At 45.3% G+C, this 26,140-nt stretch overlaps 1 protein-coding gene across 2 annotated transcripts in view; it reads left to right on the top strand.

Annotated features, from left to right (window-relative positions):
• Nucleotides 1–769: 769 nt before the first annotated feature.
• Nucleotides 770–26,140, top strand: part of NRK (Nik related kinase) — a 122,483-nt gene continuing 97,112 nt past the window's right edge. For both annotated transcript variants that reach the window (XM_081847891.1, XM_081847890.1), the window contains exons 1-2: nt 770–1,047; nt 10,329–10,394. In XM_081847891.1, coding sequence (XP_081704017.1) covers nt 991–1,047; nt 10,329–10,394 — 123 coding nt within the window. In that variant the 5' untranslated portion in view covers nt 770–990. The remainder of the gene's footprint in view (nt 1,048–10,328; nt 10,395–26,140) is intronic.

The raw sequence follows: 26,140 nt of genomic DNA, 5'->3' as shown, positions 1-26,140 counted from the left end.
TTTCACCAGCTAAAATGACGGCCCTTGATACACGGTTCATCCTTCACCATTGCTCTTCTTTGCTTTACGGCTCAACAACATCTGGAGAGCCACACTCCCCCATCCCCCAACTATCTGGTTCTGGGTGTCGGTGGGTATGGGAAAACGCACTCTTTCTGTCCCCTTTGGGCAGTGGCAGAAGGAGCCAGAATACCCGACCTGTTTCCTGCAGCACGGACACCCCATGTGCCCCCTCTTCCCGCCAGATCCAGCTGTTGCATCAATCTCCCCACTATCACCCGCCTTCAACTCTCCAGCTCAGTCCGGCTGAGCCCATCCTCCGCGGCACGTCACTTCCTTGCAAACTTTCCCGAGAATATGCCCGTGCAAAAGTTGTTTGTCTTCAAAGGCTGGAGGCTGTGGGGCTGTTTCCTCGCCCTCTGACTGCGGGGGGCGGGGGAAGAGAAGGACCTTTCTCTCTCTCACCCCCCTTTCCTTTCCATTCTCGCTTTTCCCCCTCGGATTTGCATGTCAGGTTTCCTGTGTTTGTCACCAAGAGACGAACGGCTAGTATGGACAGGCTGCCTGGCAAGGGCTGAGCCACCGGGACCGTTAGACTGGCAAGGGAAGGAGAGAAATAAATAAAAAGAAGAAGAAGAAGAAGAAGAAGAAGAAGAAGAAGAAGAAGAAGAAGAAGAAGAAGAAGAAGAAGAAGAAGAAGCAGCAGCAGCAGCAGCAGCAGCAGCAGCGGCGGCGGAGGAGAGAAATAAATAGAAGAAGAAGAAAGAAGAAAGAAGGAAGAAGGAAGAAGAACAAGAAGAAGAAGAGGCGGAGGAGATTGAGAGCCGATCAAGTCCTCAACCCCAGCAAGCATCCCGTGCCCGGGGACTTCCTCTACAACCCTCTCTTTTTCTTAGCAACTGCAGCTGCGTCCCCAACGGCTCTCCGTGCCCCAGGAGCGCTTGGCAAGCGCAGCGCAGAGACCCGCCGCTACCGCATCGTTAAGAAGTCATGGCCAGCGACTACACGGCGAGGAGCCTGGACAGCATCGACCTGTCTGCGCTCAGGGTAAGTGCCTATGTCCTGGCTGGGAAGGGAGAGACGAGCTGGAACGTGGGAGCCATGGGGAGATACATGGCACAGCTCAGCGGCAGACCTTGCATGCGGAAAGTCCTGGGTGCCTACCCCGCATGGCATCTCTAGGTAGGGGCTTGGACAGACCCCTTGCCTGAAACCCTTAAGAGCCCGCTGCCTGTCAGTGCGGCCACTAATGAACTAGATGGACCCAACGGTCTGAGATTTCTGTGTTCTTAGAGGGCTTACAGCTGGCTCCTTCATAAGCCTCCAGAGGGGGCTGGCGGCAGCAAAAAGATGTCACTTCCCAGATGTCACTTTTGCTCTTCAGGGAGAAGTGGTCTTGCAAGGACCTCTTGGTGTAATCTGGCAGCTCAGCTCTTACAAAGCATGCTTTGGGTCTCTTAGTTGGCGGCATGGCGTTGGATGCAGGCTAAGTTGAAACAAACAAGTTAGCCATGACTTAAGACCTCAGCGAGAACTACGTGTAACTAACTTAGTCTCAATCCAGTTTGCCGGTATTATCAGTTCTATTTTTCTCTTAGAAAGTCTCTTAGAATGGTAATGGCGCCCACATGAAAGGTGCTCCAACTGAGTTATTGTGAGTTCTGGCTGAATAAAATAAAAATAAATTGGGTATTATTATTATTATTATTATTATTATTATTATTAGGGCTTGAAGAGCTTTGCATGCATTGGACTGGATATTAACAGCATATGCCTATATATAAGTCTACTCAGAAGTAATACCTGCTGAGTTCAGTGGAGCTGACTCACTGGTGAATGGTTTCAGGATTGCAACCTGTTGCAAGTTGTTGTTATTTATTCAGCTTATCAGTTGCATTACATTAAATTCTCAAAGCAGTCTACAAAATGAAATAAGTTGTACATTATACCGGTAACAGATAGGTAGCCGTGTTGGTCTGCCATGGTCAAAACAAAATAAAAAAATTCCTTCCAGTAGCACCTTAAAGACCAACTGAGTTAGTTCTAGGTATGAGCTTTAGTGTGCATGCACACTTCTTCAGATATCTGAAGAAGTGTGCATGCACACGAAAGCTCATACCTAGAACTAACTCAGTTGGTCTTTAAGGTGCTACTGGAAGGAATTTTTTTATTTTATTATACCGGTATATATGTATTAAAGTAATAAAACAATGAAAACAATGCCTCCATAACCTACCCCTCAACATAGACTAGTTCAGCACAGCAATGAAATTTATATACAAAGGCCTGGGAGAACCAGAATGTCTTTGCCTGCTGCTAGAAAGATTTTGACATTGGTATCACAAGCCTTCATTGACGGGGGTGGGGGGGACTACTGAGAAGACCCATTTCCTTGTCAGGATTCTCCTAGCAATTTGTGGAGGGACCCACACAGAAACCGGCACAGAGGGAAAGCGCAAAGATTACCTCAGGCTCCAAGTTGTACCTAGTTTATATTGAAATCAGTGGGATTTGAGCTAAGACATGATTGAGTTTCTCTCGGTATGAATTCAGCCCCTCACCTCAGCCTTGGAAAGCAAGGATTCTTGCTCAGGGTCCAATCACTTGCATCTCCAGTTAAAAGGTCCAGGAGACTGAACCCTGTACTCTGACAACCTGAACCTCCTTACACCCTGGCAAGCAGCTGCCAGTCAGAGTAGACAATACTAAGTTTGATGGGCTTATGGTGTGACCTGGTTTAAGGAAGCCATCTTCCTGCCACCTTATTGCAAATGAGCTGTGCATGCTCTGAGAGGCGCTGGGGGGACCTGTGCGGAGGCATCTGCAGTTAAGTTGACTGCATGTTTTAAATGCTTTTTCTTAAAAACTTCACAACAGCCCTGAAAGGTAGGGCTCTATGTTTGTGATTATTTTCCCTGTTGTATCTGGGATGGAGTAGGGAGATGAAACTTGGATAAAGCGCCTGTTATAAACTCAGAAGAGGCAAAACGAGCTATGATAATTTTTTGCCCTTTCACACAAACATTATCTCAGTGATCTGTACAGTAGCCCTGAAATGTAGCCTGTGTGGTTATCCCAATAGGCAACTGGAGCAGGTGCAGTGTGTAGACTGGGAAATCCAACACATTGATTTTCTTGGGTGCAGTTAGAGTGCTGGTACATGCCACTGGGCTCTTGACCAGTTTTGGGAACCCAAGCAATTGCCCAACCTTGCTTCCTTCTTGAGCCCATTCTGCAGATTCAGGGGGCTGAGGCAACATTAGCATGCCATATCCCATCTGATGTACAGTACTAATAGCTGGGGTCAGACATGAATCTGGTACATTCCAGTTCTCATCATGGCTCAATGCAAATATATTTAATTATATTTTAAAAAGCTTTCAGCCATAGATTCTAGAATTCATATGGTCAAAGCAGCTCATGCAGGTGTTGCTTTTCTAATGCTTTCAAGTACAGTATCTTATAAATTAGTCCAAAACTTTTATCCTCTTGTCACAGATGATGGTGGGGGTGGGACTGAGGTTGAGAAGTAGTGACTTGCTGGTAATACATAACAGACGCTTCCGATTGTGCACCCCAGGACTCCTTCTCCAGCTCTTGGGGTGCTCCAGAGGCCACACCCAATATCCAGGCCATGGCCCTCACTGCCATGCACCATGCCCTCCCCCAATTGTTTTTGCTCAACTGGAATATGTCCTGGGACGATACCAGTAGTTTGCCAGGTTGGCGGATGGAGATGTTTGGTGTATGCGTGGCTGGATTGCCACCTACTGTACAAAGGCAAGAGGCACAACTGTTGCTCCTCCTACTTTTGCCTCTAGCGCCACTCACTTTTTGCCTAAGCCCCACCACCAGCACTGCTTGCAGGCACGCCTTTCACCACCTCTTCTCTGAAGCTTTGAACTCTCAAAGTTAAGCAGACTTAGCCAACACATTTTGGTGTGTATGTCTTTAAAGGCTTTGGGCTGCCTCCAGCTAAGTTCCACACCATGTAGACCATTCAAAATTATGCTATTATTATTTATTGTTTATTCGATTTACATACCACCCTATATCAGAAGATCCCAGGGCAGTGTACAACATTGAAAACATATTTTGTGGACCATAATAAAAATAAAAAAACAGAATGCAAAGCATAACACTAGACAGCATAATAAGATATAACATAACATAACAGCATAACACTAGACAGCATAATAAGAAAATAATCACAATAGCAGCCTTGCCACCACCTTTAACAGGCCATAGATTATTTCATGGCCAAAGGCCTGGGTGAAGAGGAATGTTTTTTGCCTGGTGCCTAAAAAAACATATAAAGCCTCTCTGGGGAGAGCATTCACAGATGGGGAGCCACCACAGAAAAGGTCTGTTCTCGTGTTGCCACCCTCCAGACCTCTTGGGGATGCAGGACATAGAGAAGGGCCTCGTATGACAAGTGCAAAAAAGGCTTAAGCTAGTTGTGTTAATAATCTCAATAGGTGTCCTCTGAGAATGAGTAACACAGGATAGGTTCCTGCTCTTCAGTTGTGTGAGGGGAAAATCTCTGGCCCTCCAGATGAGCCTGAACTACAACTCCCATTAAACACACCAAGCCAGGAGCCAAGGGTGACAGCAACATCGTAGTTGGGCAACCAATCTCCCCCAAACTGCTGTGCTTTTGAAAGATATTCAGGGGTCCTGTTATATTGAAGGTGAGCCTTGCCAGTATGTTTGAAGAGCTCATCGGCCCTCCCCACCCCTGATCTTTTGGCAGGAGAATAGCGACTTTGTATTTGTTTTAAAAAAACACACTAGAAAACAGACTTCAGTTGCTCTGCAGCTCCAGAGCAGTTTCTAGATGGGGTCCACCCAAAGTTTAGTCCTTCCCTTTATTTATTCAACCAATCCCTGGCCAAAAGCACTGAGAAGGGTGGTGGCCAGGGAACCGTTGGGTTTGTAAGAGAGGTTTGCTTTCCCTCCTTATCATCGGCAAACATGAGTTTGCAGAGTTTTGTTTTGTGTTTTTTTTTACATATATATAAAAAGAAAACCTGGCTGAAGTTCTGCTTAGTCCTGTGATTTGAATGCATATCAAGTCGTTCCCAGGACTGGGATGGGCAAGGGGTTTCCGTCATAAAGGGATTCCAATAAGCATCACCCCATGGGTGAAAAGAAAAAAACTGGTCATATGAATGCACCCTGCAATGTGGAACCACCATAACTCTTGCTGTGTTTTGTTCATCATGTTAAATAAAAAGATTCCAACACACATCTTGCAGACTTTTCCAGCCAGGAAGAAACATCTGGTACATCTAGTACAAAGTCCATCACTTCAGTTAAATTTTGTTAGAGATGTGTGTGTGTGTATGTATGTATATACATATGGCGTGTGGTGCTGTGGTCTAAACCACAAAGCTGAGGGCTTGCCGATCAGAAGGTCGGTGGTTCGAATCCCCGCAATGGGGTGAGCTCCCGTTGCTCGGTCCGTGCTCCTGCCAACCTAGCAGTTTGAAAGCACGTCAAAGTGCAAGTAGATAAATAGGTACGGCTCTGGCGGGAAGGTAAACGGCGTTTCCGTGCACTGCTCTGGTTCACCAGAAGCGGCTTAGTTATTCTGGCCAAATGACCCGGAAGCTGTCTGCAGACAAACACTGGCTCCCTTGGCCTACAGAGCGAGATGAGTGTGCAACCCCAGAGTCGTGGATGACCTAACGGTCAGGGGTACCTTTACCTTATGTATATATTTATAACCTCCAGAGTCCAATTCCTTGATTTCTGGCTATATAATTTATCACTCTTGTTAATTTCTTCTGGAGGAGATCGCTGGAGGTTTCTGTGAAATAGGATTAATTTTGCAGGTCGTTTTTCCAGCACCTGTCCTTGCAATCTGTATGTTTGCAGCTGATCCCCTTGAAGCTTTTTTTTGCACAATCTGTCCAAGTTTGATTCCACTGCTGTTTCGCTTTTTGCACAGTATTTCCACCCGTCTCTTCTAGGTGGCTTCAGTCCAGCTAGAGTTTGCTGCAAAACTAATGACATCAGTTCTTTAGTCATATGCTTGCTGAGAAGTCCCATTAACCCAATAGGGCTTACTTCTGAAAAGACCCATATAGGTGTGCACGGCATGACTGCAATCTTAAGGATGCTTAACTAGGGCAGGCATAAGGAACCTCAGGTCCCAGGCCTCTCTATCTGGTCCTCAGGACTCTCCATTTCTCCCCAGGCCAGGCACATCCCCAGTTTTGCTTTGCAGCATCCTTGAATGTGTTTGCATTGCTGGAAATGTATCCTGGAACTCTAATTATGTTTCTTTGCTTGCCTTTATGAAGAATTTTCCACTTCATCTGTATCATCCACAGCATCTGGAGGGAAGGAGGCTAGCTTAGGAGGGCACACACTCCTCTGTTCTGCAGGACTTTGCCCCTGCTCCCCAGTTAAACTTTCAGCTATGCATGAGCATATTTCACCAATGTGCTGGTGAGGGTGTGGGGAGAGGCAGCTATAGGTACTTGTGGTGGACGTGCCTGAAGGTGGCCAATTTTGGGGAGTGAGTGTTTCATGAGATAAGTACAATTACACATCAGCATGTCACAAAGACCTCAGAACTTGCATTACTGAATCTGTAATTAAACAAGAATCAGGACTTGGTGGGTGTGCTACTAATTGGATTTCTCTTAACTGTTGCATGTATGGTTATACCCACATTTTGGAAGGACTTAAAAGGTGTAAACTTAAATGCTTGATGCAATAGAGTATGGCATATTGCCCTCACTGCTAAATTGACTCACAAATTAAGAATGGCAAGTGCATCAAAGTACAAAGATAACTTTGCAGGAGAATGGCGAAGCTTCATTTGGTTTACAAATTCTCCAGGAAACTGAAGACCACTTCCCATGGCTTAGACTAATTTGTGGATCATTTAATAAGTGTGTGTTTTATAGATGTGTACTATTATAAGTTGTGGTGCATACAGGAACACGGATTGGCATAATGTGTTTTGTGGGTCTCTGGGGAACAAGGTCTCTGAAACAAGGTTGTTGTGAGGATAATATGCAGAAGGAGAGAATCATGGATGCCAATTTGAGCTTCTTGGAGAAAAGGTGGATTTTAAGTGTAAATAGCAGCTAGTGGATGGATGCTTGAGTGCCATTCTCTTGAACCATTCCCATCCTCCTGTGCCAGCACCTGACAATGGCGATGCTTCATTTTTGCTGACCTAGGCTATCTAGCTGTCTTGGGTAGTCAAGACAGTGTTGGGAAAGGTTCCTGGCCAACATAGCAGGCAAGCACACACTGGTCTGTCCATGTGACAGATGCTGGCAGAATTTGTCTGAGCAGGCACAAGGTGGAGCAACGTGAGAAGGAGCAAGGTATTGGAGGTAAGTGATCCTTCTGCACTCAGGTGAAAGATGCTGTCCTATTTCCAGCGCTGAAGTAAGATTGAACTGTCAGTCTAAATCAGGGGTCAGCAAACTTTTTCAGCAGGGGGACGGTCCACTGTCCCTCAGACCTTGGAGGTGCAGACTATATATTTTTTGGGGGGGGGCGTGAATAAATTCCTATGCCCCACAAATAACCCAGAGGTGCATTTTAAATAAAAGGACACATTCTACTCATGTAAAAACATGCTGATTTCCAGACCATCCACGGCCCGGCGATTGGGCCAGATCTGGCCCCCGGGCCTTAGTTTGCTTACTCATGGTCTAATCAGCTTCAGTATGGAAGGGGTGTCCTTTTACCCATCATGGAAGGACCCATCCTAATTTGGGCCTTCAGTTTATGTTCTACCACTTGGACATAGTTCCTTCACTAAGAAAGGAACCGAAGTTCTCACAGTACACAGGAATTCCATCTCCTGTTTGCAAAGAGGCCAGCTCTCACTCATCATAAGCAAGTCACTGCGCACAAGCCTGCTTGAAAATGGAGATGACTTTTTGCCATCCGTTGGCCCTTGTGTTACAGACGGCAGACACCTTATGCTGGGCTCTGACTTTAGTCCTTGGATCTGTCCTTGTTCTGATTGGAGCACTCTGTGGTCTATTACAGCTTAGCCTTCCAACCAGGCCAAGTTCCTAATTGTCTCAGAGCTGGACGTGTCTTTGATATAGAGCTTCCTCTCCAACAGCATTTGGTATTCCAGGGTCTGTATGGCCCCTTGCTATCCAGCTACTGCCAAGTTTGCTACATTTCCTTTGGCAGATGCCAAAATCCTGACCCAAACATTAATCACTTTGAGGTTAATTACTGTAATGCACTGTACCATATGCTGCTCTTCTTGCTTCGTCTTCATCATTGGATGAGGGGTCCAAAAGGCTGGAGCAAGGCAGCTGACCTGGATGCCACGAAAGCTAACTTGCCATATTCATGCTCCTCTGTAAAACTGTAAGACAGAAATCTGTGCAGGAAACCAGAGCATACTGTGTTTCCTTTATATTTAAACCAGGTGGAAGCCAAGACTTTGCAGTTTTGGTTTTGTTTTCTTTATGCTTGAAAGCATGAGAAATTGATTTTAAAAATAAATAAATAAAATCCTATTATTAACTTGTTTGTTTTTGGATTGTCCAATCTGTCCATCGGATCTTAGGGGGCTTACAATAAAATGCAAATAAACTCAACAATATTAAAAGGGGAAACAACCCACTTTCTCTTTTGTAAAGAGTACCCTGCACCTCCCAAATAATCTGTCAAGTTAAATAATTAGATGTAATCAGGATGCTCTTATTTTTTAGGATAAAACAGCTAAGTATTTTCTCTCTGACTTGAAGGTTATTGCTGTTCCAAAACTCTTTTACTGGTAAACTTTCTTGTATATAAAATGAACAATGGAACGTCAAGGGTTTCTTGCACATTAGTGTAGACCAGGGGTCAGCAAACTTTTTCAGCAAGGGGCCAGTCCACTGTCCCTCAGACCTTGTGGGAGGCCAGACAATATTTTTGGGGGGGAAATGATGCAAGAGCACCACGAGTCCAGGTGGCTGCTTACCTGTGTCTTGCAAGTGGCAGGAGCTGGTGGCGGGAAGATGATGAGCGGTGCGCGAAAGTGCTCTGGAGAGGGGCTGCTTAAAATGGCGGTCACTCGAGCACTGCTGCTGCTGGCACCAACAAAGCCCAGCCCCCTTCCTCCTCTAGGCAGGGTGGGGAGAAGCCAGGAGGAGGGAGGGAGGAGGTGCTGCTGCTGCCGCCGCCGCCATGGGAGGGAGAGGGAAAGAATGTGCGCGCTAGTGATCCATGCGGCAATTCCTGGACCGTCCGTGGGTCGGATGCAGAAGGCAATTGGGCCTGATCCAGCCTTAGTTTACCTACCCATTGTTTAGACTTTGCAAGATAATAGCTGGAAATCAACCACATCAGGACAAAAGCACATTTTTAGTTATCAAGATTGTCCTTTTGGCTTTGCTGTCTTGCTGAAATGTAAGCATTCAAGTACCCAAACTGTTTTTGGATAGTTTTCTTTTACTTTCAAGCTGGTGACCTTGACAGAAGCAGCAGGTAGATCCAACTTCTAAATTCAGGAGGTGATATTTAAACTAAGGTTACCAGACGTCCCCGTTTCCCGGGGACAGTCCCCGGATTTACAAATCAGTCCCCATACAAAATCCATTGAAGTTGAAAAGCGTCCCCAGACTCATTGAAAAAGATCTGGTAGCCTTAATTTAAACAATCCTCTTTTGCAGTCTCAAATGAAGCAACATTTGCTGGTCAAGTTTTTAGGCACTGCCCTTTGAAACCCCAGAGTACAGTATTTGTACTGCAACAATTTGGCACTGGCTCCTCTGTGATTTTGGACAGGCTTCCCCATGATCTTCCTTCCAAACTTTTTGTTTTTAGAAAACTGGGTTGCCTGCCTTTGGCTTGGGTGAGGTTGAGCACAGTTTAATTTTCTGTTCTCTCCATGCTTTACAAGAATAGCTGTGGCTCCCTTACACTGGCATTTCCACATTCCAGGACCTGCTTTGGCCCACATGGCTTTTAACATAGCTACGTCATTAACTCTTTGGAGGAAATGCTTCCTTCACCCCAATGAATTTGAAAAAGGCAGGCTTCCCCAACCTGTCACCCTCCAGATGTTGCTGGACTACAACTCCCATCACCCCTGACCATGGGCCATGCAAGCATCTGGATGGCACCAGAATAGGACTGCAATAGAACACATCTACCGTGTGTGCATATGTGCCCAACTGGCTATGGTGCAGGTCCCATTCATTTCAAATAATCTTGTGCAGGAGACCTTCCAAATAAGTTGTACCCCTAATTCTTCATAATCCAAGAGATGGAATCATATAGGAGAAAATAGCTTGGTTCTTTAAGTAAAATTAATCAACGTGTTTCTTGATTGTTATTTTTTTCAGGATCCAGCAGGGATATTTGAACTAGTACAAGTTGTTGGAAATGGGACGTACGGGCAAGTCTATAAGGTAATGAACAAAACTCAATATATTTCATGGCATATTGACAAAACTGAAATCCTGGACATAATGGCTATACTCAGACATTACACCAAACCTTGGTCTGGCAAGCCAACCTGCTTACAAACCATAGTTCATGAGGGCTTCCTTAGTCCAGATCTGAAACCATGTTTCAAAGCTGGTTTTAAAGCCACCATTTGTGCTAGGGGTGGTTTGCTTATCTTTCTGAATTCACAGACACACCACTGCTGTGCATCATGAGCTGCTGCACCTTGGGGACAGGAGTGAACTTATGAAGGTGAGCTCTGAGCCGAGGAAAAATAATAATTAAACAGATACATCAAAACCATGGTTTAATAATAATAATAATAATAATAATAATAATAATAATAATAATAAATTTTATTTATATCCCGCCCTCCCCAGCCGAAGCTGGGCTCAGGGCGGCTAACAACAATCAAAATAATCCAACGATTCTAAAAACATTTCATTATAAAAAATTAATTAAAATCAAATTTATGGCAACCAATAAGCAAAATTCTGTGCAGATTGCCAGAGGAGGGGGGTCAGGCTGTGCCCTGACCAAAGGCCTGGCGGAACAGCTCTGTCTTGCAGGCCCTGCGGAAAGATGTCAAGTCCCTGGTCTCTTGTGACAGAGCATTCCACCAGATTGGAGCCGCGGCCGAAAAGGCCCTGGCTCTAGTTGAGGCCAGCCTAACCTCTCTGTGGCCTGGGATCTTCAAGATGTTTTTATTTGCAGACCGTAAGTTCCTCTGTGGGACATACCAGGAGAGGCGGTCCCGTAGGTACGAGGGTCCTAGGCCATATAGGGCTTTAAAGGTTAAAACCAGCACCTTAAATCTGATCCTGTACTCCACCGGGAGCCAGTGCAGCTGGTATAGTACCAGGTGAATGCGATCTCGCAGCGAAGACCCCATAAGGAGTCTCGCCGCGGCATTCTGCACCTGCTGGAGTTTCTGGGTCAGTCTCAAGGGCAGCCCCACGTAGAGCGAGTTACAATAATCCAGTCTGGAGGTGACCGTCACGTGGATCACAGTGGCTAGGTCAGGGCGAGAGAGATAAGGAGCCAACTGCTTAGCTTGGTGGAGATAAAAAATGCTGCCTTTGTTATAGCTGTAATCTGCGCCTCCATAGAGAGGGAGGTATCGAAGATTACACCCAAACTCTTAACAGACGGTGCTGGCACTAATTGCACCCCCGCAAGAGATGGGAGTTGCCCCCTCAATCCCATATCGCCCCATCCCAGCCAGAGGACCTCTGTCTTCAAAGGATTTAACTTCAACCGGCTCCCACGTAACCATCCAGCCACAGCTTCCAGACATCTGGTCAGTGTGTCTGGGGCCGAGTCAGGATGGCCATCCATCAACAGATAGAGTTGGGTGTCATCGGCATACTGATGGCAACCCAGCCCAAAACTCCGGACAAGCTGGGCGAGGGGGCGCATAAAGATGTTAAAAAGCATCGGGGAGAGAATCGCACCCTGAGGCACTCCACACACCAAGGAGTGGCCCGATGACAATTCTCCCCCAAGCGCCACCCTCTGTCCCCGACCAGAGAGGAACGAGCGCAGCCATTGAAGGGCTGTGCCCTGAATCCCAACATTGGCAAGGCGGTGGTCCAGGAGTTTGTGCCTGCTATATGTTTGTAAATTCAAACCATGGTGTGGGTTCTAAATATCACAAACCACAATTTGGAGTAAAGTCTGAATTGAGTCAATGGCCCATGGGTAAACCCTATTTAATGGTGGCCTGTGGATGTGGCACTCACTCTTGCTGCACTCCTCCTTTCTCACCAGCAAGAGCAACAAACCATGGCCTTTGGCTTAGCATTCCTTATGAACCAGAAGTCATGATTGGCTTTGCATGATTGGTAAGCCAAGACCAAACTTTGGCTTAGCATTATGTCTGAACTGGGGATTGTGGCTTGTTTTACTCCAAACAAGCCATAGTCCTCAGTTCAGTCATAATGCCAAGCTAGAGATTATGGTTTGTTATGCCTGCTGGCTAGAATGTTGTTGAGCAAAGCAGGAACATTCTGTGCATTCATGGTAAACTGTTAACTGTGTTTTCCTGCAAGGTGTCATGTAACTGATTTCCATCTGATCCACAACAAAGCTGTTGTGTGCACTGCTGGTTTCATTGTCATTTCCTCCCCACTTCTTTGATTGGTAGGTGATCTTTCACCCTGGCTGTTTGGTTGTTCATTCTCTGCTAGTCCCGGTCTCGTGACTTTCCTTCCAGGCTCCTTTACAGTTGGGAGACAAATCAAGTGAGCAGGCATGTCATGATGAGAATGCATTTTTATCCCTGATAGATGCTTGCCAGTGGACTAAAAAAAACCCACAACAACTTGGAACATTGTCTTTTGAGGGTGTGGTGTTGTTGCTGCTGTTGACATTGCATTGTTTTCTCTCCGTTTCTGTTATGAACTGTGAGCAATTTAAAATTAATTGCAGATTAGCTTGGCCGCACAACAACACTGGACAAACCCTCCTTTGGGCAGAAAGAAGCAGCTTAGACTGGACAGTTCTTCAACTAGAGGGTGCCTTCAAATAGAGGAGTGTCCTGTTTGAAGCAGGCAGACTTTTACGGTTAGCATGGCAAGACCCGTCCTTTGATCCTGGGGAGGAAAGACTTGAGCTCTTGGTTTTTTGTTTCTGAAACGACTTTCTTTCCCCCGCTTATGGTGTTTCTGGGGCTGTGTAAAAGCAGCCAACTAAGAGACTAGCCTTTCTCTGGAGCAGAGAAATAAATAAATAAAACTATCTTTTTGTTTGGGCAGCGGTGGGGGGGGGGGAGAGAAATATGGGCAGAGTGCAATGGATCGCATGGCCTTGTTAAATTATGAAGTGTGAAAGCAGCTTGTGTGCCGTGCAGAAAGCCTGAGCAGATTGGAGCGCCAGAGGCAATTACTGGAAGGCTAAATTTAAGAAACATGTACGCCCAAGAGCAAAAAGAATGGGGGGGAGGAGCAGGCTGGAAGGACAAATGCATTGGGCTGTGGCCTTGAGCCTTAAACTTCTTGCATGCCTCCCCTAGATACCATTACCAACTGCCAGGTATATTTTCCACCCACTTTGCATTTTGACCTTCAGTGTTGAGTACTTTCTTGAATAAATCCAGTATTTTGAGGGCTTAGAAAATGGTTTCATTTGACCTTGTGCTGTGATGGAATCATTAGACTCCACCCTTTTGACTTGGCATCCTCTCTAGGCTCCTCCCATATATTCATTCACTCAGGAGAGAGCTGTGGCTCAGTGGTAAAGCATCTGTCTTGCATGCAGAAGGTCCTCAAGTCAATCTCTGACATATCAGGTTCAGGCTGGGAAAGATTCTGCATCTGAAATTCCCAAGAGCTGCTGTCATTCAATTCAGATAATACTGAACTAGATGGACTAATGGTCTGATTCAGCATAAGACAGAGTTGCATGTTCTTTTGCCTGATCTCCTGCTTTTACTCATGAGCCAGGTATTTTTTAAAGGATGCAGGTGGCACTGAGGTCTAAACCACCGAGCCTCTTTGGCTTTCTGATTGGAAAGTCAGCAATTCGAATCCACGCAATGCAGTGAGCTCCCATTGCTCTGTCCCAGCTCCTGCCAACCTAGCAGTTCAAAAGCACACCAGTGCAAGTAGATCAATAGGTAGCACTGTGGTGGGACGGTAAATGCCGTTTCCGTGTGCTCTGGTTTCCGTCACGGTGTCCCGTTGTGCCAGAAGCAGTTTAGTCCTGCTGCCCACATGAGCCGGAAAGCTGTCTGTGGACAAACACCGGCTCCCTCAGCCTGAAGCAAGATGAGCGCCACACCCTATGGTTGCCTTAGACTGGACTTAATTGTCCAGGAGTCTTTTACTTTTTTATTTTTAAAAACTGCAGTTGGCTATTCTGTCCCAAGTCAGATACTGTGCATCTTCCTCTCCAAAGTGGTTTTTCTTTACCATGACTGAAGAAAGCTTTCCCAAGCTCACAATGGAAAAGACAGCTTTGTTTCCTATTAAAGTGTGGTGGCGTATGGAGAGGAATCCATTTTATGCAAATGAAAGGGGTGGGGCTATGCAAATAGAAGAGGCTACTTTTAATAGTCACTGTAGTCCCCAAGCGCAGAGAGAAGGTTTAGCTTGCACCCTTGTGTCTGTGAGAGTGCCCCTTTGCTCTTGCACAGAGAAACATTAAATACTGCACTTGTGACTACTGTTTTGGGGAGGGCAAAAATCTTCTGTCCAGCCTTGACCACAAGGGGCAGAAATATATGTCTTGCTGCACAGAGACTTATTGTAATCCCTGAAATCTTTGCAATAAACAAATACTTCTTCAGGGCTGGTGCAATACCACTTCCTCCTCCTTCCTCTCCCAACAACACGTCCTTCAGTCTCCTTCCCCCTCCCCACTCCATCCTTCTCTCCACTGCTGCCTCGTCTGCCCTGCACTCCTCTCTTTTCCTGCCTATTGATCTCATATGGTCTCAGCTTTGCTTTTTTGGAAAGCGTTTGATCTCAGGGTTAAGTCCTGTGGGTGAGGTGGCTCAGAGAGTGCCTACACTAACACCACTGTGGCCCCTCCAGACACCATTTTCAATGCACATTCATGATGGTTCCTGCTCATGGTGCTATTGGGGCAGTCATACACGATCATGCTTTGAATACCGTTTGCACCTGTGAAGTTTACCAATAATGTTTCTGATTTATTTTTGCCCTGCTTTTGTTGTGCGGCAATAATTGCCACGTTCACACCATGCATTTAAAGTACTGTGATACCACTTGTCATGCCTTCCCCCAAGGAACCCTGGGAACTGTAGTTTGTTAAGGGTGCTGAGAGTTTTTAGGCAGTCCCCATTCCTTTCACAGACTACAGTTCTCAGAGTGGTCTAACAACCAATCCCTCTTCATGAGGAACTCTGAGAATTGTAGCTCTGTGAGGGGAATATGGGACTCCTAACAACTCTCAGCACCCTTAATAAACTACTTCTTTCTTCTTTGGTGATCACTCATAGCCAAGTAAGGTTGTCTTCCATTGACATGGTTGGTGTGTCTATACATGACTGTCATATTCTGTATTCTGGATCCACATGCCCTTCCACAGTGGGGACGTAGGTTTTTGGGCAGGAGTTGATCACAGTGAGGGTTTACCAAGAGCCTTCCTCTTAGCATGTTTCTCCCTTTCATCCTGCATTTGTGCTTCTTCAAAGTCCATGATGTCTTTGGTGAAAGCTACTCTCCAATTGTAGCACTTGCAGGCCATGATGATTGTTTGGAGTGGTATCATAGTGCTTTAAAAGATGGTGTAAATGTGGCTAATGCAGTAGCTTGGGGAAGCACCACAGAACAGCTATTCTATCAGAATAGACCCACCATGGTTGCATCAAGAACCTTTTGTACTCATAATAAAACGCCTGCATGGAGGGGCCCTAAGTAGCATTTTAATGTCAATGTCAGTCCATCTTTCTGGCCCTGTCTTCTGGGTCCCTTCAGCTTTCCAAAAACTTTATCAGGTATGTTACCTGAGATCTGCTTTAAAGTGGAGATGTCAGGAATCAAACCAGGCACTCCCTTGCAAACAAAGTGTAGGTTTGGCCACAGAGCTGCAAGCACTTCTGCAACTGAGCACTCCAACTGAGGACAGCTGTGGAGTTACCAAGAGGGACAGTAGGAGACGACTGGCTGATTTATGCCACTCAGTGACCTTTAGGAGAAAACAAAAGTTAGATGGCTCCTTTACATTGCTTTGGTCAAAAGCCCCCGTCAACCATCCAATCGGTGTTCTAAAAGTTTTAAACCATTGTCTGGTAGCCTGAAAATGGCTCCCAAAGCAACAATTCAAATAAACCTCCTAATGATCCTGGAGAAAAAGGGAGGGCAGGTTTCTCATATGGAGTTGAAGTAAGGGGTTCTTATTTTAGACATCCAGTGAAGCTCAATGTTGTAAGATTCAGAACAGACAAAAGGAAGTAGCACAGAGCTGAACTATGGAATTTGCTCATACACAAGAGCTGCTCGTAATGACCGCCAACTTGAATGGCTTTAGAGGATTAGACAAATTCATGGAGGCCAAGAGCACCTGTGGATTCTAGCCACAATGGCAGCTCAAAGAAAGTCATGGTGGTGGGGTTGATTGTCTCCTTCCCTCCCAAACCCAGTAGTAGGTAAAATGTTTGCCCAATCCTGATTTATTTATTTTTTTAGCGTTTGTTTGTTTCCCCCATAGACATAAATGGTACATCACAGTTTTAGGTCTTCCTTTGCAGATGGCCACACTAATTGTCCTAGCATGTGTCAAACCCTGAATACAAGGGCTTTCCTCTTCAAGCATAGTTATTAACAGCTTTTAAAGACTGTGTGTGTGTGTGTGTGTGTGTGTGTGTGTGTGTGTGTGTTTTCTTTCCTTTCCCAACAATGTCTAGGACCAGTAGACGGAAACAACTTAGAGGAAACCGCACACACACAGAGAGAGAGAGGAAACCATGTAGCATTTCCGCTCCTTTGGTTTGCTGGAAGTGGTTCTTACTCTTTCCTTGCCAACACATCCAGAAACTATATAATCAGAAGGCCCTTTATGTGGCCTATTAATGGCACATATCCTATTGCAGCAGAGGGTCTCAATCCCACCACAGTCACTGGGGAAAGATCAGCATAGGGCTCTTCGGACTCCCACAGAGTCCTATGGATATAGCCACTTTACCATTTGGCATCCTTTTTGTGGTGGAAGAGGACAGCTTTATTTCCCATCAAATCCACAGAACCCTGTTTATTCCACAAGCCAGAAAAGAAACCGTTACGCACAGGGAGAGCAGTATAAGATAGCTTTGTGGGCGGGACCCAATGCACTCGTTCTGTTAGCACAAGGATTCATGCTTGTGCGTTGGAACTCTCCTCCCCCTGCATGTACAATGCATCCTCCCCAAATCTGGAGCTTTCCGGGAGTTCCCAGGGAGGAGGCAGAAGTTCCATAATTGTACAGGGACGAAATCCTTGCCCTAACGGAATGAGTCACTTAAAACTACCCTGTGTGTGATCCAACCAAAGCCACAGGACACTCCTCTGCAGGTTTACTCAGAAGCAAGTCCCGAGTTAAATGAAGGTTACTCCTCCCAGGTAAATTTGAGTTCAGTACTGCAGCTTTTAGTGTCTTTAACCAAAATTAATTAAACCCATTGCAGATGGTGGGACTTAGAATCATAGAGTTGGAAGGGACCCCCAAGGACCATCTAGTCCAACCCCCTGCAATGCAGGAATCTCAGCTAAAGCAACCAAGACAGGTGGCCACCCAGCCTCTGCTTAAAAAATCTCCAAGGAAGGATATCTTGTTCTTCATCTTAATCTTGTTTTGCCTGTGCCTGTTTGCTGTTCAGCATGCTCACAAGCTTAGTTTGCTCCATCTACCTTAGTTATGTCTACACGGACTGGCAGCAGGGTTTCAGGCAGAAGTCTTCCCTACTGCTCCTTGGAAATGCTGTTGATTGAATGAGGGATCTTCTAGAGGAAAAGCAGATGCAATGTACTTTTCCAACATAGGACTCAGTCTGAGACCCTGGAAACTGCAACTGCTCCCCACTGGTTATCTGCAGCATCATGCAAGGTGCCACCTGTTGTGGCTGAAGATGCACTTTTCTCATAGTAACATAACAAGACCTTGCTGGGTCAGGCCAATGGCTCATCTAGTCTAGTATCCTATTCTCAACAGTGGGCAACCAAATGCCTCTGAGAACCCTGCAAGGAGGACCAGGGCACAACAGCATTCTTCCCCACCTGCAATTCCCAGCATCGGGTATTCAGAAGCATATTGTCTCTCATGGAGAACGTAGAACAGTGCCATGCCAATCTCACTATAAATTGGTCCCTGGCTCCATGCTTTATGACCAAAGCCACACACAAGATATATGTTCAAGTTTAATCAGCCCTTCATTGACTTCTGCTTGGCTTGCAAAATAACAACACGTTATTTTGCCCTGGGGGGGTGGGGGCGGGAGGGAATCCACATATATTGCTTATATCATCACTCAGGAACTTGATTTGTTCCTTACAACTGCATCTTGAGTAGCACTTAAGTAATTTAGTCAGAGAAGGGGTAGTTCTTTTTAGAGAAAATCATATGATAAAATACTTTTTTCTCTCTAGTTTCTTTTCTTTTTTCTTTTTTCTTTTTTTTTAAAAAAAGCAATGCATTCTTTTGATGCCAGAAAGATTCTGGCTCTGTTGAGTAAAATTTTATGAGGGTTTCTCTTCTGTTGTTTTCTTTAAAAGAAACTTGGGATTTTAAATGGAAAAAACAACAATGAATAAACAATTTACAGATCATTTCTGCTACGCTGCATTTGCTCAGACATCTTGCTTTTATAACTTTGTTCTTGAGAACATTCACCCCAAAATATATAAGGAAAGACACATTTATAAAATAAATTTACTGTTAATTTAGATAACAGACTCCATGATTTATTTACGTGCAGTGTCCACACATGTAGTTTGCAGTGAGCCTGACAATTTTTTAAAAAAAGAATAAGCTGAAAGAGAAATAGCATTCCTTTAATGTTTGCCCTTTCCATCTTAACATAAAAGATTTATTAAATCTGTTCAAGCAGTCCATTTGCAAAAAAGAAAGGCCAAATTGCTTCTGCAGATAAGTGATCACAAAAATGCAATTATTTAAGGTAGAGATTTGGGGGGCGGGATTGCAGTTCACATCTGGATAGCAAGGTAGGAAAGTAGATGGAAGATGTCACAAACCTTCATATTTCCCCATTCAGTGGGTGCTTTTAAAGCCAAGGTGGGGAATTTTTGACCCAAGCCCAGATGGGAGTTGCAGCTCAGCAATGTCTCAGTGGCCAAGGATCCCCCAACTCAATTCAAAGCAACATCTCCCAGCCTGGCACCCTCCAGATGTTTTGGGCTACAACTCTCATCAGCCCCCAGAGTGCTGGGCAGAGCTGGTGGGAGTTGTAGTTCAAAACATCCAGAAGGCAGCAGTTGGTGAAGACTGGCTTCCGAATCTTCAAATCAGTCTCCAGGTTGCAAGTTTTACTTTCGCCTTGCAAAATCTGGGGAAGTCATTTTGTTGTTTGGACCAAGAAACGTGCATCCCAAGTATGTGATTTATTGTCTCGGCAAAGCTTGTGTTCCTTGTTTGTGTTCCTTTCATGCTGCCAGAAAGAGCAGCATTCTCTCTCTCTCCCTCTCTCTTTCTCTTCTTGTTTAGTCATTAGGTCAGGCTGCTGCCATTGTATATTTAGCTGTTTTCTTGGAACTGCCCAGTCAGCTGTTTTTCCTCTTGAGAATTCTAATTGCCTTAAGCAGAAGTTGCTGGGGTGGGTGCATGGCTGAGTGGCAGGCAGTGGCAGCCAAACCACTCTACTCATTTCATTTCAGCTGCTCATCTATTTCTTTCTGCTGGGAATTAGAGCTGTGTGTACCATGTCCTCTGCCTTGCTAATCTCTGAACGATCCTGCTGCCCCCAGGTGCAGTGGTATATACTGTCCTGCAGCCATTGTTAGAGCAAGGTTCAGTTCTCAGTATAGTATTCTTCTGTACGGACGTGTCCACATCATACATTTAAAACACATTTAACACACTCTTTGGGGGCAGGAACAGAGAATCATAGGCTTGTGGAGTTGGAAGGGTCTAGTCCAGTGTTTCCCAAACTTGGGTCTCCAGCTGTTTATGAACTACAGTTCCCATCATCTCTGACCACTGGTCCTGGTAGCTAGGGATGATGGGAGTTGTAGTCCAACAACAGCTGGAGACACAAGTTTGGGGAACACTGGTCTAGTCCAACACCCTGCAATGCAGGAATCTCAACTAGATCATACATGACAGATGACCATCCAACCTCTATTTAAAAACCTCCAAGGAAGGAGAGTCCACCACCTTCTGAGGGAGTCTGCTCTCCTATCAAAAAGCTCTTGCTGCCAGAAAGTTCTTACCAATGTTTAGTCAGAATCTCCTTTCTTGTAACTTGAAGCCTCTGGGGCAAGAGAAAACAAGCTTGCTTCATCCTCCATGTGACAGCCCTCCACTCAGATATCTCCTTTATGTCAGGCTAAACATACCCAGCTCCCTCAACCGTTCCTCATAAGACTTGGTTTCTAAACGCCTTGATAATATCTAATAATAATAATAATAATAATAATAATAATAATAATAATAATAATAATTTATACCCCGCCCTTCTGGCTGGGCTTCCCCAGCCACTCTGGGCAGCTTCCAACAGAATATTAAAATACAATAACCTATTAAACATTAAAAGCTTCCCTAAACAGGGCTGCCTTCAGATGTCTTCTAAAAGTCTGGTGGTTGTTTTTCTCTTTGACATCTCATGGGAGGGCGTTCCACAGGGCTGGTGCCACTACCGAGAAGGCCCTCTGCCTGGTTCCCTGTAACTTGGTTTCTCACAACGAGGGAACCGCCAGAAGGCCCTTGGCACACTGAACACACTTTTGAAGAACATGGTCTCCCCCCAAAGAATCCCAATAACTGTAGTTTACCTGTTTGGGTCTATTACTTCATAATAAAGAGAGTTACAATTCCTAGCCAACTATAGCTCCCAGGATTCCCTTGGGAAAGCCAAGTGCTTTGAAAGGGCTTTAAATTTATGATGTCTATAAGCCCTGCTGCTGCTTAGCTTTAGCAGGGCAGTGGAATTACAACCTTTGTGCTAGGACCATTTCAAGAAAGCTTGTTTGGGAGAGCTTCCAACTGGGTTATGCTCCACATTCAGTTTATAGATGGGTTTTCCATCGGAGACAGCGAAATGTCATGGGCTGTCCCTATTTAATCATTATCAGAATTAAAACACCACTGATTTTAGTGGGTGTGGCTATTTAACAACCTCTCTTCAGCCTTTAAAAAAACAGCCTTTTAAAACTGAAATGCTAAATCAAATATACTGACAGATGTATAGTTGATGTGGCAGCAAGCACATGATAGAGGCCGTCCCCCACTGCTACCCCATGCAAAGTGTCATTATGAGCATTTTGGTGCTGGTGATGTTTTGAATCTTCTATTCATTCCACTCCTTCCTCTTCATACTTCCTTCTGCTTGTGCTTTCCCCCCTCTCTCTCTTTTCAAGAAACCTTAAGCAAAGGACACATTCTGCATTTCCACTTCTACAATGGAAGGAAATGCTTTGGGGCCCAGATGTTGCAGCTCTAGACGCTGTTAAGCTGCTTAAACTTCACCGAAGGTCAATACAAGTTATGCATCTCACACACAGAAAGAACAGCACAGGGATTGCCACCTTCCCCACAGGTCTCTCCTCTGTGCCAAAACACACTGCTAGGCACGTAGCATCAGGGCCAGGCTGCCCTTTTACCTGGGACTATCCTCTTTCCATGCGATGCGGGTGGAGCTGGGGGTTAAACCACAGAGCCTAGGACTTGCCGATCAGAAGGTCGGCGGTTCGAATCCCCACAACGGGGTGAGCTCCCGTTGCTCGGTCCCTGCTCCTGCCAACCTAGCAGTTCGAAAGCACGTCAAAGTGCAAGTAGATAAATAGGTACCACTCCGGTGGGAAGGTAAACAGTGTTTCCGTGCACTGCTCTGTTTCACCAGAAGCAGCTTAGTCATGCTGGCCCCATGACCCGGAAGCTGTATGCCGGCTCCCTCGGCCAATAAAGCAAGATGAGTGTCGCAACTCCAGAGTTGTCCACAACAGGACCTAATGGTCAGGGGTCCCTTTACCTTTTTATCCTCTTTCCATAGGGCAAGGCAGGCCAGGGGGCAAATGCAGACATCCCAAGGAGGAGGAGGAGGGGAGTGTGAAGAAAGCAGCCTGGTGTACCCTGGAAAAATTTGCATTGATTGATCCACCCACTTTTGCCTCTGGCCCCACCCACTACTGGCATGTGGCCTCTGGAAAGTTGCCCTTAAAGGAATGTGGTCTTCCTGCCCCTAGAGCATCAACACCCATTTCTTTAAGGTTAAACATCCTCAGGCAAGCACAAGAGACAATAGGAAAGCCCTCATAAGCCAGTGTTTGTTGCTGCCTTGGGTTGTATTCTTATGTGGGAAATGCTGGCTATTTCAATATGTTAGAGTGAAATGTGTTGTAATCCCTGAATGTTAAAATGTGTGTGGGGGGGAGAGAGAGAGAAGGAGGGAATTTAGCATTCAGGGGGATATTTTATGACACTAGGCCACCTGGTAGTCCCTCTTTATACAATGTCATTACAAAGATGCAAACTGCAACACCTAATGCAAAACAAGTTTCGTGGTTCCTCTGCCTATTGTTGGGGGAGGCGGATACAGCATCACCAAAAGCAATTCCTCTAATTTCATAGTATAAGTCTCCTCTGTCAACTCTTTCCATCTTCAGTTGTGGTCATATGTACTGTCTCATACAGTGTGTGTGGGGAAACCAAAATCATAGTTGGGGAGAATTCCTTCCTGTGTCCTATTAAAATGCCATGGCATTCTTAATACTTAGCCAAGCTTGGTGGTAGGTTCCTTCTTCTTCGGGTTTGGTCGCTTACCCTACTGTGTACTTCTGACCAAGTCATTTTTTTACACCCCTTCCCATTTTTTTCCATGCTGCATCTGCTCCTGCCTTGCCTAAATGCACTCAGTCTTCACAAACCTGTAAAGTTCTGAATACTGACGTGCTTCTGACACGATGGCAATGTGAGAAAAGCAGCCCTAGTTGACTTGTAGGATGGGTGACTCATGTTAATTGTTGAGAAGCAGGCCAGAATCTGCTTTGAAACAGTTTTTAGCAGCTTGAACTTTGCTGTGCTCATTTGCTAAATTTAAACCAGATTATCTCTTTGGGATACAACTGTGTCAAACTTTGGCTTCTTACAGTTTTGGGACTGACATTTTCAGTCTCTCCACAGTTCGTGATTTACAATGTCTATTATGGATCACTCAGTTCTATAGTAATAGCATAGTAAGATTATGAAGGACGGCACTGTGGTCTAAACCACTGAGCCTCTTGGAATCTTGCTGATTGGAAGGTTGGCGGTTTGAATCCCCGTGACAGGGTAAACTTCCATTGTTCTGTCCCAGCTCCTGCCAACCTAGCAGTTCGAAAGCATGCCAATGCAAGTAGATAAATAGATACTGCCGCTGTGGCGGGAAGGTAAACAGTGTTTCCATGCGCTCTGGTTTCTGTCACAGTGTTCTGTTGCACCAGAAGTGATTTAGTCCTGCTGGCTACATGACCCAGAAAGCTGTCTGTGGACAAATGCCGGCTCTCTCGGCCTGAAGCGAGATGAGCACCGCACCCTATGATCGCCTTTGACTGGACTTAACCATCCAGGGGTCCTTTAAGATTATGAATATAGGAAGCAGCCTTATAATTGTCAGACCACTGGTCCATCTAGCTCAGTATTGTTAGTGTTAGAAACTGAGATATGAAAGCTAGGAGCTAGCTAGGAGCTTAAACCTAAGTTATGGGCACAACAATGGAATTTCTAAGCACGCTTTTTTATAACAAGAATACGAAGCTGAAGATGAATGAACTGCAGCTGAAATACTATGTTCATTTTTCACATGGTCTAATCCTTCCCCTGCCCACCCACCTAATATTCATAAGAGGGTCTCTTCTCCAGTCTTCAGAGAATAGCTGGAAGCAGGGAGGCAGAAAAAGGTCCTCCTTTCCTTCCACTCTGCAGTTTTAATCTGAAATCTTAGGTGCGGTACTGTTCCCAGAGTTCAGAAACTGCTCGTGCTAATGAAATTCCCTGTCGCAAAATGCACCCGAACAATGAGAATTTTGAACACTATTGTCCACACTGGCTAGCAGCAGCTCTCCAGGATGCCAGATGGGGAGTTTTTTTTCCAGTTCTACCTGGATCTGCCAGGGATTGAACCCTGGCAGAACATCACTGAGCTAAGGCCCTTTCCCTAACTGAAACCACCTGTTATAATTACAAACTTTACCTGTGCTTTGCATCCGTGAAGTGATGGTATAAACACAATCTCTCTGTTCTGATTTGATTATGCTGAATCAAGAAAGCAAAGAACACACAAACAATAGGAGCCTGCCTTTGGGAGTTTATAATACCAGCATATCTCTTTCTCCCTCTCCCTCCTTCCCAGGCTCTCTTAGGAGGTGATTAAAACAAAAGGGACAGTCCTTCATCAGAACTGCATAAACCCATCAAGGACTCATCTGGGTACTTTATGGTGAAAGATCCTTGCTAATTAACTGCCACGGAGTGATGGATTTTCACCCCCAGCCCAGCTGTCACAATGGGCGATGTGAATCATTTGCTCTGGGTTTAAAATGGTGTGATCCTTGAGAAATGGGCCATTTATTGCAATGGAAGCCTGGTGTGTGTGTGTGTGTGTTCAAAGAAAAAGAATATTAACCATTTCAAGTTCCAGGGAAAATAGCCAGGGAAAGTTTGGGCTTTAAATGAGGGTGCCAGCCTGTCTGGAAGGGCTTCGTACTATACTGTGAAGTTTTCAATGCCTGGAAACATTTGCAAACAATGGCTTTCCATAAAGGAGCAGGAGCTGTGGTAGGAAGCAATGTGGAGGTGAGTGGCATTGGCTGGGTACAAAATAAGCGCAGATCTCCTCTGTCTCAGACAGTTTGCTGCTTGGGGCAAAAGTATGGTGCTGCCCATTTTCCATTCTAGATACAGAAGTCATACATACAGGATGGCAGTGGAATCTCAGGTCACATGCACACCTCACACTGAAATCACTGTTATACCACTTTAAAAGTCATGGCCCTCCACCCCACCCCCCACAAAAAACAACAACAACCCATGGTGACTGTAGTTTGCTAAGGGTGCTGTGAATTGTAGTTCTGAGAGGCATCTAACTATTCTAATCACCCTTAGAAGTGACAGTTCCCATGACTTTCAAAATGGTACCTTAGTACTTTAAATCTATGGTGTTGATGTGTCCATTACACAGCACCAGTGAAGTGTTAGCATCTTCCCCTGCACCTGAAGTAGCAGTCTAGTTTAGGGTGGCCAGGACAGGTCATGGGAACTTAAAATCAGCAAGGGGTCTACTGCCATGCACCTCCCCCGCCCCCAGCATCTGCTTCCTGAGGCAGTCACCTCACTTAGCCCAATGGTAGGAGTAGCTCTGCTACAGACAGCCACACTGATAAGTATGTGCGTGTGAGGAGATTCATAGAAATAATGTTTCCCATCTCCTCTTTCTCTCTGCATCCCCCAGGAAGCCTCTCCAAAGCATTACAATGAGGAATGGGGCATGGAGGGTTGCTGGTGGAAGGGCGTTAGCACCCAAAATTGGTCAGAAGCTTTGGTGGTGGTGTCAGGGTGCTGAACACTTTTTGGGTGTTGGAATCCTAGGAAACATTCAGTCTCACTGTCAATGGAAGCTTGTTCTGTGCGGCCTGTCTGCATGTGGGATGCAGTATTTACGTGGACCTGATATTCCATCTTTGCCATTGCTGGGGACCCAACAGCCACAGACTCTACTGCCCTGGACAGCTGCTGCCTGTCAGAACAGACAACACTGCACTAGATGGACAAAGTAGATTGACCTGGTATCAGACAGTTTCCTGAGTTCTTGGAATTTGGAGTATACTGGTTTTTCAGACTCCTTACTTATCTGAACAATCTGCCAATCAGAGCACTGTCTGCTACTCTGACTTAGAGGTGGGCGGGGGAGGCTGTATTTTTATTTATTTATAAATATATTCATATACTGTTCTATCATGAAAAATATATCACGGCTGTTTACAACAATATAAAAGCGTGAAACCAGACAATGAAATCATAAAAGGTTAAAAACTAGATAAAAGGAAATTAAAAACAAACATCA

The sequence above is a fragment of the Podarcis erhardii genome (assembly GCF_964252035.2).
Source record: "Podarcis erhardii genome assembly, chromosome: Z".
NCBI classification, from domain to species: domain Eukaryota; kingdom Metazoa; phylum Chordata; class Lepidosauria; order Squamata; family Lacertidae; genus Podarcis; species Podarcis erhardii.
This window is presented reverse-complemented; position numbering and strand designations above follow the sequence as displayed.